The sequence below is a fragment of the Telmatherina bonti genome (genome assembly GCF_933228915.1).
Source record: "Telmatherina bonti genome assembly, chromosome: 21".
NCBI classification, from domain to species: domain Eukaryota; kingdom Metazoa; phylum Chordata; class Actinopteri; order Atheriniformes; family Telmatherinidae; genus Telmatherina; species Telmatherina bonti.
In genome coordinates, this window is record NC_136630.1 from 25977248 (window position 1) to 25993652 (window position 16405).

The following is a 16405-nucleotide window of genomic DNA, read 5'->3' on the forward strand; positions in this document are numbered from 1 at the left end:
TTCACCATTTTTATTTTATTTTTTAAAAGAAAGACTAAATTATTAATACATACAACATTATTAGAATGAGTCAAATGCTCACAAATTTAACAATTTTTATTTTTAAAGGATGAAATAGATTATCTGTGTTGGGCCTGGAAGGATGTGATATTTTTCCTCAGGTGCATCCTGACTGATTGGCTGCAGCTGTTCCTCGTTCCAGCCTGGCTGATAAAACTGAGGACTGCTCTCCAGCCATTGCCAGTTCGTCTGCTTGCCAGCGGTATTGTATGGCCAACCAGCATTTGGTGTTGGTAGACTGAATAAGAGAGTCTAAAGAATCCTCCCTGTCTTGTGTTCCAGTCTTCAGCCTGCCCAGCCTGCACCCTGCCTTCCAGTTTTCAGCCAGTCCTTCACTGCCCCAACCAGTGACCAAAATAAAGGAATCGGGTTGAGAAGCATCTGTGTGCCTGACTTCTTGGAGGCTCTTTCCTGCACTATTCCTTAACAATCTGTCTCTTCCAGTCAGTGCCTTCCTTTAAGACTGCTCCGAAAGTAGCTGAAGATGGGGGCAACGTAAATGTCTAGTGGGAGTCACATTGTTAAAAGTGCAGGTTAGAATTGTCTTGATTGTGAACCTGTAAATGTTCTGGGAATGAACAAGTCTTTTGTTTGTAGAGAGCATAACAGGATGACCAGACAGTATTGTGGGGAAAGTGCAAGATGAGTCCACAACTTAGTTTTCCAACTGATTTATCAAAATGTTGACCAAAATACACAACATCTCCTTATACAAGCAGCTTCTATAAAAGCCCTTTCAATTTTGTCTCACCAGTGTATAAAATAAAGTTTGGCTCCTATGTGTGACAGAACTACAAAGGAAATTAATTTTATATACATATTTTCTAGTGCACTAGGTTTAAAACATTTCTGTACATATTATAAATCATCATTTACCTGTTAACATATTTAATATTTCTGCATCATCTTCTGTATCAGTATACTAATACTGTAAATATAATTTTTATTTTATTTTATTTTTTTTTGTCTTGTCCAGCATTTAGGCAAGCAGAATGATGGTCTGGATGCTGTGTTCTGCTGAGCAAATTTTCTCTGCCAAGGGAAGCTTTATAGATATAATGATCCCCTTGACTTTCTGAATTTTTATTTTATTTCTATGTTTATTTTGTATTGTTGTTTGAATTGTAGAGTTTGTACTGCTGGACCAGAGAGGACAGACAAAAGACAGAAAGAGAAAGGAGAAGAAACACCTCATAAGAAAAGGGAAAGAGATAAAGGGAGAGAAAAGGGAGAGAAAAAAACAACAACTAAAAAATAACCCAAAAACAAAAAGAAAAAACAACCTACAGATGTATACATACACACACATACAGGCACACACATACATATACACACACATACACACGCATACATACACATACATATACACACACGTATACACACATAATATATATATATACACATATATATACATATGTACACATATACATATACACATACATACATATACACACACACCTCTATGCACACACATACACACACATACATACGTACAAACATATACGCACTTGCCAGTATTAACACATATACATACACATACAAGCCAACTTTAGATCATAGTAACTAAACTATGAATCTAAAAAGTTAAATATAAATGAGAAACAAACAGAAATGAGAAAACTAGCTGCTGTTAGTGAATAAAACTGCGTGACGACTCGGTGACTGTGTCACATGCAGAACATGCAGAGTGGAACGTGTTCCGGAAAAGGTGATCATGCCAGTGTGACCCTTCCCACACAAAGGCAAGAGGCACGCCAGGAGTACCCCCGAGACCAGGGCCATCGGCAGCCATCCCCAGGCGCAGACCCCAACCGCCCCACCCCGGAGCCAGCCATGCACCGACCCAGGAGGAGGCAGAGGGGGGTCCCAGCCAGAGTCCCCCGCAGTCAGGGGGAACAGGCCCCAGCAGGCCCGGACCAGCGAGGACCGGCCCCGCTGCACTTTTTTTTTAAATTGTGAGGAAACCAGTCTGACATATCTCTGTACTTCTCAGGAATTTACACCTTTCACTGCAAAGACAAACACATTTCAACATGTTAAAGACAAACTGATTAATACAATAATACAAATGAGTCAATATAGATAAAACAGTCAATATCAAGAATATAATCCTTCAATATCCACTTCTAAACCTCCAATGTGATGCTGCTTTTACAGTAACGAACAGCCCAATAAATGTACACCATTCAGTTAGCTTTAGCCTGACCGTATACATAATAAAATTACATCTATTTATGTCTATGAGCCTGAAATTATGTTTTCTGGGCTGTTGACTCTAACAGACGTAACTGAAGTTGATATGTGTTAATAATCCAACTAACCTGATCAAATAGTTGTGTTATGATCAAATGTCATTGTAAATGTGTCATTACAGACCATGTATTGTCGAGAATTAGTGAATTTATAACACCAAGTCATATGGTTTTGTATGTCATTCCATCTACAACATGACACGACCTTTTATGTGAACTTTTAACCACTGGGCAAGACATTTCAAAGGCAGGTTTAAAATAGAAATAAACAAATGACTAAACTCCCTACAGCTCCAGATGGACTGAAACCTCCAGATTATCTGTTCTGAGCAAATATTATAGATTACTGATGCCAGCAAAATGATCTGCAACCCAGTTCTGGCGGGTTCTGACACTTTATCAGCTTAATGGGTGAAAGAAAGGCCTTGCCTTGTCTTGGATGCTCAGATAAAGATGTAAATTTTTGCAAAATAACTCAACACACAGTGACTTCCTCTTATGAAACGCATGATCACATGTATATTTGCACTTCAACCACAAACCCATGCAAAATCCTGCGCAGCCTTTTAAAAAAGGAACATACATGTAGCGCTTTCGGACTCATCTGATACACCACAAAGTTGCAGGTTCTGCTCAAGTAGAATAAAAAGGGTCAGATGTAACTAAAGTAAGCACATAAACAAATTTACCAGTGAACTCTGTATCCTCCATGCCTCATATCGTGGCTCAAGCATGATGACATGCACATCCACAGACTCACATTGTCCTCTGTTGTGTCTGGATGCTGCTATTTAAAAACATTTATCTAAGCTGTTGGCAATGATTCAGATGCCTGTTACTGAGTTATTTTATGCACTTTACTTTAAAGTAAAGTATAGCTCAGCGTTTCTTATGGTGTGATGGAAAAATAAAATAATTTATTAGACATAATAGGAGAAAATATCAGTAAATATGAGATAAACACACTTCATGTGGATGTTTTCTGTTTTTACCCATAAAATAATCAAAGTTACCAAGAAACAAATGGGCACAAATAATTATCATGATTGCAAAATTGATCTTCAAAGTTTCTAGCGTGCAAATTCTACTCTTGAGTTTATAGATTACTAGAGTACACAGTTTATTATGTATGTACACTATTATTTATAAGTGTGGGAAGGCTTTCCAAATGTATTTAATGGTGAAGTGTCCCAAAACTTATGACTAAAGGCATATAAGTTGTTTTATATGCACTAGTTATAATCTTGAACAGAAAAAATGATAATCTAGAGTGCACAAGTTATTGTGTGTGTTCAAGGTATCTTGAGTTTACAAGTTGCATTAAGTGCAAATATAATTGAGAACATTCTAGATAACATAGGTCAACTCTGGTTTGTCAATCTTTCGTTAAACAAACACAAATCACACTATCTTGCCATGTCATATAGATATTTATATACAGTAGCATGCAGGCAGGATAGGCAGTACTTATATATAATTATTATATTTTTAACATAATCTTGTAAATTATAATTTCCAATAGCCTGTAGTACCTGTAGAAAGTGATGCATTGAGTGCTTTTCATCGCTCAATAAAACACAGCGCCTCCTCCTGGCCAAACAGAGAAGCAGCACAACTCCCTCAGCGAGGCACAGCGCTGCTTTCATCTCGTATCATAGCAACCATAGATAGCAACGATGTGTGTTTGTGCATGCATGTTGAATTTCACTTTCTAAAAACTGTAGACGTATAAAATATATAGCTTACGCTGAGTTTTTACGTTACTTTACTACGTTCACAGAAAATAAATGAATTGATGCTTCACTCTTAAACTTAGTTGACGTGCTCACAGGAGGAACGACCCTACAATAGAGACTTAAACAAATGTGACCACGGCCGGATTATCCAGTGGGCATTATGGGCACAGGCCCAGGGGCTCACACCTTCTCAGGGCCAATGTGGGGCCCACGTAGGGCATACAACAGCAGTTTGTACATGAAACAAAACGCACATAAAAGCCAGATAGTTACACCACAGTGTCTAGTGTAATACTATTGGTACCACTGGCTGAGAGATGTTAGAAATGTCCTTTCACAATTCAGAATTTCCACAATGTCTGGGGTGTGGATCGGGGCCCCTGGAACACTCTGGGCCCAGGGACCTGTGCACTTTTAATCCGGCCCTGAATGTGACGTCTGTCTTTTAAGGGAACAACGTCATTTTTCTCTTCTCGTTGTGATGCCATACAAAGTAAAATAGTCTGGGGACTGCTATTAAATCATTTTCACAAGTTTTTAAATGATCTTAGTTGTGTACGATTAAGAAAACACTTATTTATTTATTGTAGTTTACCAAGTAATTTATGTATTTTTGCATTAACTTTACATGGATATTTTCCACACAAAATCAACTCCTTCCTGGAAAGGGAACAATTTACATGAGCCAACACGTTAGGGAACCTAACATGTTAGATATGAGGTCATTCATACCTATTTTACCCACCTCATCACAGAAAAACTCGCAGCTTTTCCCTCCTCTGATGCTGCAGGAAGAGTTAGACCGGAAGAGAACAGATGCAGCCGCTATCAGGAAGGTCCAGAGTCCTCCAGCAGACAAAGTCTGCTCTGAAACATGACTGAAGCGGATTTATACACCATATACAAGGAGGTTTACGTCCCTTCTGTAGTACACACTGCAGAGAGCCTGAAGTACTACGAGGAGTTTACTTTCCGTCCAGATGATATTCTCATTGTAACGTATCCCAAGTCAGGTAAGTTGTAGATTTTTACGTGTCGCGCGCTTCGTTTCAAGCAGGACCCCCTGCCATGATGGTTCTTTATAAAGCACCCGAATGAAACAAAGGACTTGTTTTCAGGCTGCAAAGAACTTGATTAGAAAGTTCAGTAACCCGACTCAGGTGCGTTGGAGTAGGAACAGGACGAATGTGGTGCAGAAAGACCGGTAAACGCTGGTTTAAAGGCTGAAACTGGACCAGGTCGGGTTTATTTCACCCTTTATCACGCACTCAATGAAATACCTATTAGAAATTAGAAATGTTAACCTAAAATTGTCCTTCTGGTATTTAATAATTCTGTTGTTACATTAAAATAATGTTTTATGCTGAAAATGAACGAAAACAAAGTGAACAAAAACAGTTACTTGACTGATAAAGGGTTAAGAGGACTTATCTCGGAGGGGTTGTACCACTGACCCTGCAGCTATGAAAACAAAGGCTGTTGCAGCTACAAGATGTAAAATGTTCTGTGGAAAAAACGCGACTCATCTGGATCGTTTTATTCTGAATCATCTTGTGATGGTAACATTGTGAAACCTGCAGCCCAACCTCAAATACAAGCACACACATGAGTTCTGGAAATATGGGATTACAATCCTGCAACAGTCTAAATGAAAAACGTTTTGAAGGCTGAAACTCGGTGTTTGATAATTAAAAAACTGAAATAGTTTTGCAAGGTTGAAAATGTGTTTCGAAACCATGAAAACTATTTTGAAAGTCTGGAAAAAAAAGTTTGGATCTCTGTAAACATGATTTTGTTTTATAATTTAATTTTTCATAAGTGCAACATGCGTATTATAGTTTCAGCCTCATATATTTTCACTGTTTCCAACTTCTTTTTGCAGCTTTGCTGTTTTCAAGTCGACAGTTTTAAACATGGCGTTGTTGTCCCACTTTAGTTTGCAAAAAAACTTTGACACCTTCTGAAATGAGATCTAAAAACTGCTGCCTGCGTGTTTGAAACCTTAAAACTTGAGTTTTGAAGTGTTAAAATCGTCTGCATTCTTCATTTTGTATGTGAGCTCTGGTTGTAAGTCTGCTTTTTGTTGTTGCATCCGTCCATTTTCTTAATGGCCTGTTGCAATAATTAAAGTGAGGAAGCTGGAGTCTGTCCCAGCAATCATTGGGGAAGAGGCAGGCCACACCCTGGACAGGTCACCAGTCCATAACAGGACCCTCCAATAGTTCATTTGACTTTGGCTTGATGCTGCTCACCACCCTCTCAGTCTCCCAGCGCTGTATGTGAGGTAGTATGTGAGGAAAATCCAGGTGGTTGTGGAGGTTTCACCTGGAATTTATGGAGTTTCTCGCATAACAGACAAGCTGAATTGTATAAAAAGCTTTTTAGAAATCAGAGGACATGATCCTCAAAGTGCTTGCTGATTGGCCCAGATTAAAGTGGGCTCTGAAGGAGGTAGATGATGGCGTCTGCAGCCCCAAGAACATTATGGAAGAAAAAACTGGAATGAGTCCTGAAATATGTTCATCAATAAATGAAAAATTCCATTTTATAATCTTCTTTTTCTCATTGTTTAAATATAAATTAAAATGTAAGTTCATTATTTTAACCCAGCAGCTAAACCGGTTGATTATTTCTCCACTTTTATAACTGGTGTTGTCATACATGGCTATTTTCTTGCATTACACACACTTGGAAACCCTCATTAGCCCCCTTTCCAACGAGGTATAACTTGTAAGAGTCATGCTTCTGTTGAACGAGCAACACAGCTAAACGTGTAGGACAGGGTGTCCATGAAAGTCCACAGTCCTCCAGGTTTTCCATGTGTCCCTGCTCCAACATACCTGACTCAAATTAATGTGCCACCAAGCAGAGCTTTAGGACAGCGGTCCTCAAGGACCAACTTTGGACACAGCCCTGGTGTTGGAAGTTATATGTGCTGGTAAGGTTGACTAATCATGCTTTCCAATATATCATCCATTATCAGGTAATAAAGTACAGAAATAGTCCGCCGGATACTGATGTCCCTCCTGTTCATTACACGTTACACACACGCATTAAGTAATTTTTTAGTATTGGTGAAATCCGAGATGGACCAGAGGACAGATGGAACAATGTGCATGCTGTAAGTTATTAGCAGGACTTTTCAGAGACGTTTCTGTTCTCTGTGCAGGGACGACCTGGATGCAGGAGATCATCCCTCTGATCATGAGCGGAGGAGACCCGGCTTCTGTGGAGACCCTTCATAACTGGGACCGCGTTCCCTTCCTGGAGGAGACTCGGGCGTCTATCCTAAACCTGGAGCAGAGGCCATCACCCCGCATGTTTACAACACACTTCCACTATAACATGATGCCGCGTTCTTTCTCTGAAGTAAAGCCTAAGGTAAAGCAGGTCGACAAGGAGTTAATGTGCCTTTAGTCCAGTGATGTGGCTGAATACTAATAACACTGTGGAGTTTGGGTTTTATGGGCCACTCTGTTACAAATCAGCACCCAAATCATGCATTTCAACTCGGTGTAAAATGTAACCTTTAACAGACAAACCTCATGCATCATATTTTGGAAAGTAGCTGGGTTACTGCACATCATGTTGATGCTTTAAGCCCCCGCCAACTTTTCTATTGCTTCCTTGGGGTGTCGCAGCTACCGTCTGCACACAGCGATGGCTGCAGGAATTATTGTAGCCACACAGAGTTTGTGTAATTGGTGTGATATTTGGTGATAACCGGTTTCTTGATGTCAGTATTGTGCAAACATGCACTCATATTAGGTTTTTTTTTTTTGCATCATATGATACATGCATGATAAAATGTTGGATCTTTTCATGTTGAGTCATTTTCTGTAGAATCTGCTGCAAAGTCCGAATGTTGCAAGACCCAGTTTGGATTTAGTTTTAGTTTCAGACCAAGCAGCAACCTCCCGCGGTAAAAAGTGAAGCCTATGCAAAAGTGCGTGAAGCTGCAGTCCCCCCTTCATCCACTAGGGGCTGCAAAAGAGAGCAAATCCCCATAGACTCCCATGTTAAAAAGGCCAACTTCACGGCAGAAATAAACATGTTTACAGCCTGGTTCAAAAATCAATTTTTGGTTTATAGGTCAGGTTTACCTTCATGACAACTGTGGGGGGAGTGAATTTTTTTAATAATAATTATAATAGTAATTTAATCTTGAAATTTGGCATATTTAGGGGCGTGTCCTTTTGATTGATAGGTACCAATCTCCGTCTTCAAGTAAGAAGAACGTAGAACAACTGCAGTTTTAGCCCGCTTACTTCCATTAGCTGGTTAGCTACTGTTATCTCCGGGTTAGCTCGGTTAGCTTTTAGCTACAGAAAGCTCAGAGTTCGCTCGATGTCAATCATCCGCCATGACGCCCACGGCTCCCCTCTCAGCTCCACCTCTTTGCCCATATTTGTATTTTCTGGGCTAGACGACACACATGCCCCTGCCAAGATGGCAATGGTAGGAACCGCCCACCGAGCTTCAATTCAGCTCTTCAGAAATCTACGGGTGACGTCACGGAGGCTCCGTCCATCTCTTTATATACGGTCTATGTGTCAGACAGACGGTTTCATATTTAACTCTAAAATAATTTGATATTCAGAGGAGTTCATGCTCCACTCACGGACTGCAAGGTGTCTGCACACAGTACCTGCTAAACAAGCCCAGATCATCATGCCTCCACCACCGTGCTTGGTAATTGGTATGAGGTGTTTGGTTTTTAGCATGATGCTGTTCATTCTGACCAAGCATCTCCACATTGGTCTAGTATGGCCTAAGGACCTTGTTCCACAAGTCTTGCCGTTTTTACAGCCATATTCCAGCCGTTTAACTCCTTTAAACCAAACATCTTCAAGCCACACCAAACCAACTGCAACTCAGCTGCTTTTTGACACCATTTTGCATCAAAACCATGCAGAAAACCATCATCTTTCTTCTTTTCTGCTCACTCGTTGGTCTTTGGCTGCCCCTAGTTGAACATTACCATCTATTTATAGTCTCTGATTGGTGAAAAGTTTGACCGGAAGTGGTTTCATCCTTATTTTACAATCAAAATAGAGGTCTTTAGTGGTTCTCTTTTTTATTATTAACTTGTGATAAATATTGGCATTATCATGAATCACTTACTGTGGATTTACCATACAGTGTCTATATAAGGTTTTCACCCACTGCAATGTTTTACTCTTTCATTGCTTTTTTACATCAGTCGTGTGCAACATATATTTGGTTTTTGTGACAAAAAAAAAAAAAAAAAAAAACTCTTTAATGAGTTTAATCCATCATTAAGGAGGAAGGAATATGGCAAATGTGTACATCTGCCAAAACCAGGTCTTCCCTACAAACTGAGCAACTGTGCAAGAAGACTAGTCATAGACGGCACCCGGACACCAGTGACCACTCTGTAGGAGTTACAAGCTTCAGCAGATGGAAGAGAGTCTGCATAGAGCAACATCTGCCCTGGTTCTTCGCCAGTCAAAGCTTTATGGGAGGGGTGCAACAAGAAAACCACTGTTGAAGAAAACTCAAGTGAAATCACCACTAGAGTTTCCCAGAAGGCTTGTTGGAGATTCAACAGTCAAGTGGAAGAAGGTCCTTTGGTCTGATGAGACCAAAATGGAGCTTTTTGGCCGTCAGACAAGGCGCTGTGTGAGGCAGACACCAAACACACCATCCCTACTGTGAAGCATGGTGATGGCAGCATCATCATCATGTCAGACCTGGTTGAAGAAAATATAAAAACTTGTGCTTTTCAATGCTGCAGATGAAGTAAGGGGCTCATATGTGCCCACTTAAGTCCTCCAGAAGCAGTAACTGTGGGCTTTGTTAGTTTTTTTCTGAATTTTTCCCTTGTTTTTGTTAAATAGACGATAGGACAATATGTTGTGTGTTTTTCACCTGAGGTTGTATTTTTCTCATCTTTAGACTGTGAAGCAGCTTTCATTTGTTCTGATCATTTAAGCTTTACAATTGAATGAGGGCGTACTTTGTCTTTGACATATCCACTCTGCGAGGAAACAACAACCCTTCACCTACAACAATTTCACAGTTTAACAGGATTTCCTGGCAAGTTTGGATGATAGTTAGACCAGATATGAGAGGTGTGAAGAGTGTTTTTTGCAGGGGAAATAAGAAGTACCAACCGACACTTATCTTTAGTACATTTATTGAGCGGTTTTATTAGTAAGGAAAAGGTAAAGAACTGATCAGGTAAAGCTGATGATGCAACAAAACACACGGCAACAGAAGGTGCAGAACAACGTCTTGCCTTTAATAAACTTATTCCATGTTTTTGTTATTAACTTGTTTCATATTTAATCAAACTTGATTTCAATACATTTTTTCACTGTTTTTATTTAGTTTTTTTATATATGTAATTGTAAATAAATAGAGGTGTTAAAGGTTTAAATTTGTTTTTGAGAATGAAACTGGGTTTTTAAAGCAGACGTGTTGAATCTCTCCAGGTGATTTACGTCATGAGGAACCCTAAAGATGTGTTCACGTCTTCCTTCCACTATTATGGGATGGCGTCTTTCCTGGTGAACCCAGGCCCTCAGATCGAGTTCCTCCGCAAGTTCCTCGATGGAAAAGGTTCTATTTACGTCGTCGTTTATACTGTTTATGAAACCATGGCTTTCATCTCTGCTGTATTTCACAAACATGACCAGTTTCACCATGTTATTTTCCCGTCAGTGATCTTTGGCTCGTGGTTTGATCATGTGAAGGGCTGGCTGAATGTGGATGAGAAACAGCCCATCTTCTACATCTCCTACGAGGAGATGACGACGGTGAGACCCCTTTTAATACAAACCAGAAGAGATGACGGTTGGTCAGTGAGACTCTGTGTGAACATGTGACCTATGATGCAGGACCTGAAGGACGCTGTGACCAGAATCGCTCATTTCCTGGAGAAATCTTTGGAGGCTGAGGTGGTCGAGAAGATAGCAGACCGATGTTTGTTCAAGAACATGAAGCAGAACGACAAGTCCAACTACTCAGTTGTTCCTCGTGAGTTCATGGACCAGAAAAAGTCCCAGTTCCTCAGAAAAGGTAAGTAAAATACATGCATACAGTGCAGTCTTCATCATATAAAAGCTAACAGCAGATTAAATTGCATTAATAAAGATTAACTAGCAACGGTTAATCCAAAAGGAGACACCTGTACAGCTTGTCCAACAACCGTGATTCCTCCCGTGTGTCGTTCCAGGGATAGCCGGAGACTGGAAGAACCAGCTCACGCCAGAAGAAGTGGACTACTTTGATGCTGTTTACAAAGAAAAAATGAAAGATGTGAAATATAAATTTGTCTGGGATTAAAAGCAGCTGGAGGAAGGGGAACCCACCAGACCACATAACTGTAAACCGTAAACAAAACATGAGATAACAACTCAGGCAGGGAAAGCTGATTTTACAGACAGCTTTGCCAATATATTCATTTCCAGTATGGCTACATCCACTTCAGGGTCCAGTTCAGTAAAGCTGGAGTCTACCAGGAGGCAGGTACACCCTGGACAGGTCACCAGTCCATCGCAGGACCATCACAGAGAGACAAACAACAACACACATCAAAGCTTGGGGGCTAAGTGGCGCAAAGGGGGGGTGGGGGCGCAGGAAAGCTAAATAAAACTTGGAGTTTTGGCACTGGACAAATTTGTAAAAGTACCAACGGGAAACGATGATGAATCAAGAAGAGAGACTTCAAGGACTAAAAAAAACAGAAAACATGATGGAGCATATCTGTCCCTGCTTGACTAGGTAACAGTCAAGTAATATAGTAGTAATAATGGGTAATGAAGAAACAACAGTTGGACGTTATTGTCCATGATGGAAAGGGGGCTCTGCAGAGAAAGTTTAGGAACCACTGAACTTGGGGTTTTTCCACCCCATCCAGTCGAGGCAGATGGATGCCCTCCCTGAGCCGGGTTCTGCCAGAGGTTTTCTTCCTGTTAAAGGAGAGTTTTTTCCTTCCCACTGTCGCCTCGTGCAGCTCAGGGTGGGGGATTGGATCGAAGTCATGACTCGATGCAATCAGTTGGTTTCTATTATAGGCTATGTATGAATTGGCTTGAAATGATGTGTATGTTGATTTGTGTGTGTAAAGTGCCCTGTGACAACATTGTTGTGAAGTGGCGCTATACAAATAAAGTTGAATTGAATTGAATTAACCTAGCATGCATGTCTTTAGACAGTATGGACTTGTGAGGCTACAATGCTAACTACCACTTCACCATGATGCTCTTATTGTCTTCCCAGAATTTAGGTTAAGTTGACATTTCCATATACCGCTCTGACTGGATGTGGCTTAAAATGGATTCCCAGTTGTTTTCAGAACAATTTCTCATGACTTTATGTACATAAATAGGTTTCTGTTTCACTGTATTTGCTTTATTATTAGTAACATAAACATAGTCGGACTGGCTGAGATACTAAACAAGGTTAAAATGATCACATAACTCCGTGTCATTTCATATTTTTGAGGCATAAATTGTGTCAGAAAATAAAAGAAAATAACTCCAGTGGTTGTCTTCAAACATTTCCGTTGTGTTTTTCACGTTTGCTCAAAGCTTAAACACAGGAGCATGTTTTCCCCGTGTATGCGTGGGTTCTCTCCGGGTACTCCGGCTTCCTCCCACCGTCCAAAAACATGCACGTTGGAATAATTGGTTACTCTAAATTGCCCATAGGAGTTAGTGTGAGCATATGTGGTTGTTCGTCTCTGTGTGGCCCTGTGATGGACTGGCGAGCTGTCCAGGGTGTACCCTGCCTGTCGACCAAAGTCAGCTGGGATAGGCTCCAGCTTCCCCGCGACCCTGAATTGGATTAAGCGGTTCAGAAAATGAATGAATATATATATATATATATATATATATATATATATATATAAATATAAAATTTGCGATCAAGTGGTGGGGTCTGTGCTATTGTCTTTCATAGGGCCCAAAATTCCTGACGGCGCCCCTGGTTGAGAGCAAAGTAAAGGTCACATGTCATTTATATCTGAGACAACCTCAGAAAAACTACAGAGGAATATCATGATGCAAAGAGTATGTGGTCAAAGAATACTCAGGGATTTGAAATAAAATATTTAGAAATCATTATTAGGATAATGTATCAAGATAAAAGAAAAAGAGAGGGGGAGAGGACATGAAGTCATGTATTTTACTTTACATTTACTATCATTCATCATATACACTAAAGTACATTAACTTGGAAACTGAGTTGCGTTTCTTCAAAGGTACGTTCAATAAAATCCGTATGACTACTTTCTTTTTGTTCCTATGACAAATTTTAATTTAATTTTAACTATAAATTTGCCTATGAAAGTATCCCAGTCACTTTACCAGCGACAGCTCAACATAAATTTAAACTAAGTGCAAAATATATTTTTACTTTAATTTTTTATTAGCAGTGTCTGAATTTACTACCCTCTGGTTTGTAACCTGAATGCAGCATGATGCTAGCACCGTAGCTTCCTGAAAGCGTGGTCTTAATTGAATTTAGCAGCTTTAATGGAGCTTTATTGCAAAATTGTGAAGATTACAAAGTTCCTCTGCAGCACTGTCCCTCTAGATGCTCATGAACGAACGAATTATGATGTTATTCTGATGTTATTTTATACTTCAACGTATATTATATGCTAATGCTAATGTTAGCCAATACAGAAAGCTGCCGTTACCATGGTTATCTACTTCCGTGCTATGCAGATATTTAATGAAGGACAAAGACTCGGTAGATGTAAAACAGTGTTGCTGCAACACTAACAGGCAGATAGAAAGTGCGGTAGCTTGTGTAGTTACATCGTATTTCCAAGTGTTGCTAGCCTATAATGGGTCCTTGCCCAAACTGACTGACTGCCTTGTGCTTCTGAAATAATGAAAATGACTTCTTTTCCCGGGTATGTTGTTGTCTTACGACAGTCTGGCGCACGTGGATGTTCTCCCAATGTTGTCCCAACTTTAAGAGGTTTACTTTAACCCCTAAAGATAGATTACACACACTTAAATCATCACTTTGCTTCGGAACAGTCATGTTTATAAATGGAGCATTACAATAACCACTCCGTCAGAACACGTGTTTACAATTACTATGAAGTCTGTCGCCATTATACTGTATACCATTTCTTTCTTGCTTTTTTTTCTTTCTTTTACAAGTTTGACATGAAAATTATAGATCAGAATCTAAATTATGCTGCCATGCCATGCTTTAAGCTCCAACTCAACAGCCATGAAGGTGAAGACACAATACACTGATGGTTCAGGAAAAAACAGAAAAATGAAAGGTAAGTTCCCTGTTTTGTCTTCTTTTCTGTGGCAGAATAATATGGCAGATGATCCATTTGTGATGAATTACTGCACTTGTCTGAGACCAATGAAGAGCAAAGACATGAGGAAATGCTGCAGAGTTGAATGTACAGAATGTCAGCCTGTTATTCAGGTTTAATTACCAGAAGAGGTTTAACAATCACGGTGGATGTTAAAGGTGTACAAACCTCTGACACATTAACAGGTTTTCGTTTAAAAAGAATAAATAAAACCACAATTAATCATTTCTTTACTTTTCTCTCCTATAATGCAATCAACACCCTGTACAATTCAATTATAAACAATCAAATCTTTAAAACTAATACGTTTTTTGAAGCACCACTTAATTTAATCCCAGCCGTTGAGTTTACATGGATTGGACTCTGGCGAGGAATCAGCTTGGCACATTTTTTACTCATTCTTCCTTGCAGTCTAACTCCAAACGTGTCATTTTGTGCGTACATCTCCTGTTCTTAGCGCTCTTTGGGTCACTCGACTGGAGCTGGGCCGTTCCAAGCCATTCTTTTGTGGATCTGAACTTATGTTTGGCGTCACAGTTGTGTTGAAAGGTGACATTTCTCTTCAGCTTTCTGGCTCACACAAGGTATTTGAAGTGGTTTGTGATTCCCTCCACCTTAACTAGTGCTCCAGTTCCAGATGAACAAAAGCATGATACTACCACCACTATGCTTCACCATGCAGTGCTGGTGGTAATGTGTTGGAATCAGACCAGTAAAGGTTTTAAAACTTGCTTTTGGTAAACCTCTAGTATTACTTTTTTACAAGTTTTGGATGTGTTTGGATGTTTTTCTTTGTCAGAAAAAGCTTCCAAGTACAGCTAAACCCCACAGTCCATACATATGAAGAATATGTAAGTGACTTGTCGTTACATGTAGAACACAACCAGTACATGCCAGAAATTCCTGCAACTCCTCCAGTGTTGATGCGTGTCTCTTGGCAGCCTCCCTGACCAGCTTCCATCTAATTATTTCATTCATTTTGAGAGGATATCCACTTCATCGTATTGTCACTGTGGTCCCATTTTTTCTCCATTTTGCTGAGTGTCTTTCATCGTTTGCTTCAGTTTCATGAGGACTTCAGCTTTCAAGGTTTTCCATATACCCATGTGCCAACAAACCTGAATCCAATAAAATAGATCTAACAGCCTGTAAAGTTCTGCACAATGACTCAGTTTCAGGTGTGTTGGAGCAGGGAAACATAAATAAATTAGGCAGGATTACAGCTTTTGTGGGACCAAATGGCAAAACATTGTAGCAGGAAACAGATTTATTTCAGGTAAATCCTGCGAGGACAGCTGAACTAATTCTCTTTAACTGAAGGTTGTCATGTAAACATTAAATCAGAACGTACTTCAATGAAGTTTTAGGTTAAAAGTAGAAATCTGGTGGTACTTTTTATTTTTCTGTTTTTCTCCTAACAGGAGTTTGTTTTTCAGTAGAATTATACAAATGATTTATTATAATGTAACTTTTTTTTAACATCATAAAAAATCTGTCATTTTAACGTGGGTGTGTAGACATTTTAAACAAGCTGTACCTGTAGCTCCAGCTGTAATACCTTGTTGTTACGTCATAGACAGTGGTTTTGTTTCCTTAGGTACCGGTTTGTTTTTATCAGCTGCTGAGAGTTAAAACCAGGTCACATGATTTATGACGAAGCAACAGTGAATCAGCTGAGCCAGGCCAGTGAAATGAAACTTAAAGTCAACATTATGTTCAGCCTGCCTCCCCTTATTCTTTCTGCTTTTGTTTTCTCTTCTTTGTCATAATTTGTTTAACGACTGAGTTGTTATTAACGTGTTGAGCAGAAAAAAAGGCAATTAAATCCATCAAAACAGGCTGGCGGTGCTGTTGAAGGATGGGCCGTACTGCTCTTCAGCACTCAGCTTTCTGCTTGGATCTCGTTTCTTTACTTATTTGCACCTGTTTGGTCAAGCAGAACCATTTCTAGGAAAGTGAGACCGTATTTGCAGCTGACTGGGAGACATAGAGCTTAATGAACGCAGCAGCTACTTTCAGTTTCATTTCTTGGCCAGTTTCCT

General features: G+C 39.7%; 2 protein-coding genes across 2 annotated transcripts in view; both read left to right on the forward strand.

Annotated features, from left to right (window-relative positions):
* Nucleotides 1-4922: 4922 nt before the first annotated feature.
* Nucleotides 4923-11374, forward strand: LOC306772052 (sulfotransferase 2B1-like; the record flags this gene model as incomplete). The annotated part of the gene is made up of 6 exons (XM_079261436.1): nt 4923-5061; nt 7218-7429; nt 10507-10633; nt 10736-10830; nt 10912-11092; nt 11250-11374. The coding sequence occupies 6 exons, from the start codon at nt 4923-4925 to the stop codon at nt 11357-11359; spliced, it is 864 nt and encodes a 287-aa protein (XP_079117562.1). The 3' UTR covers nt 11360-11374.
* Nucleotides 11375-14248: 2874 nt separating this feature from the next.
* LOC306771240 (uncharacterized protein) overlaps nt 14249-16405 on the forward strand; it is a 66855-nt gene continuing 64698 nt past the window's right edge. The window contains exon 1 of the mRNA XM_079260359.1: nt 14249-14321. Within this exon, the coding sequence (XP_079116485.1) occupies nt 14267-14321 (55 nt within the window). The 5' untranslated portion in view covers nt 14249-14266. The remainder of the gene's footprint in view (nt 14322-16405) is intronic.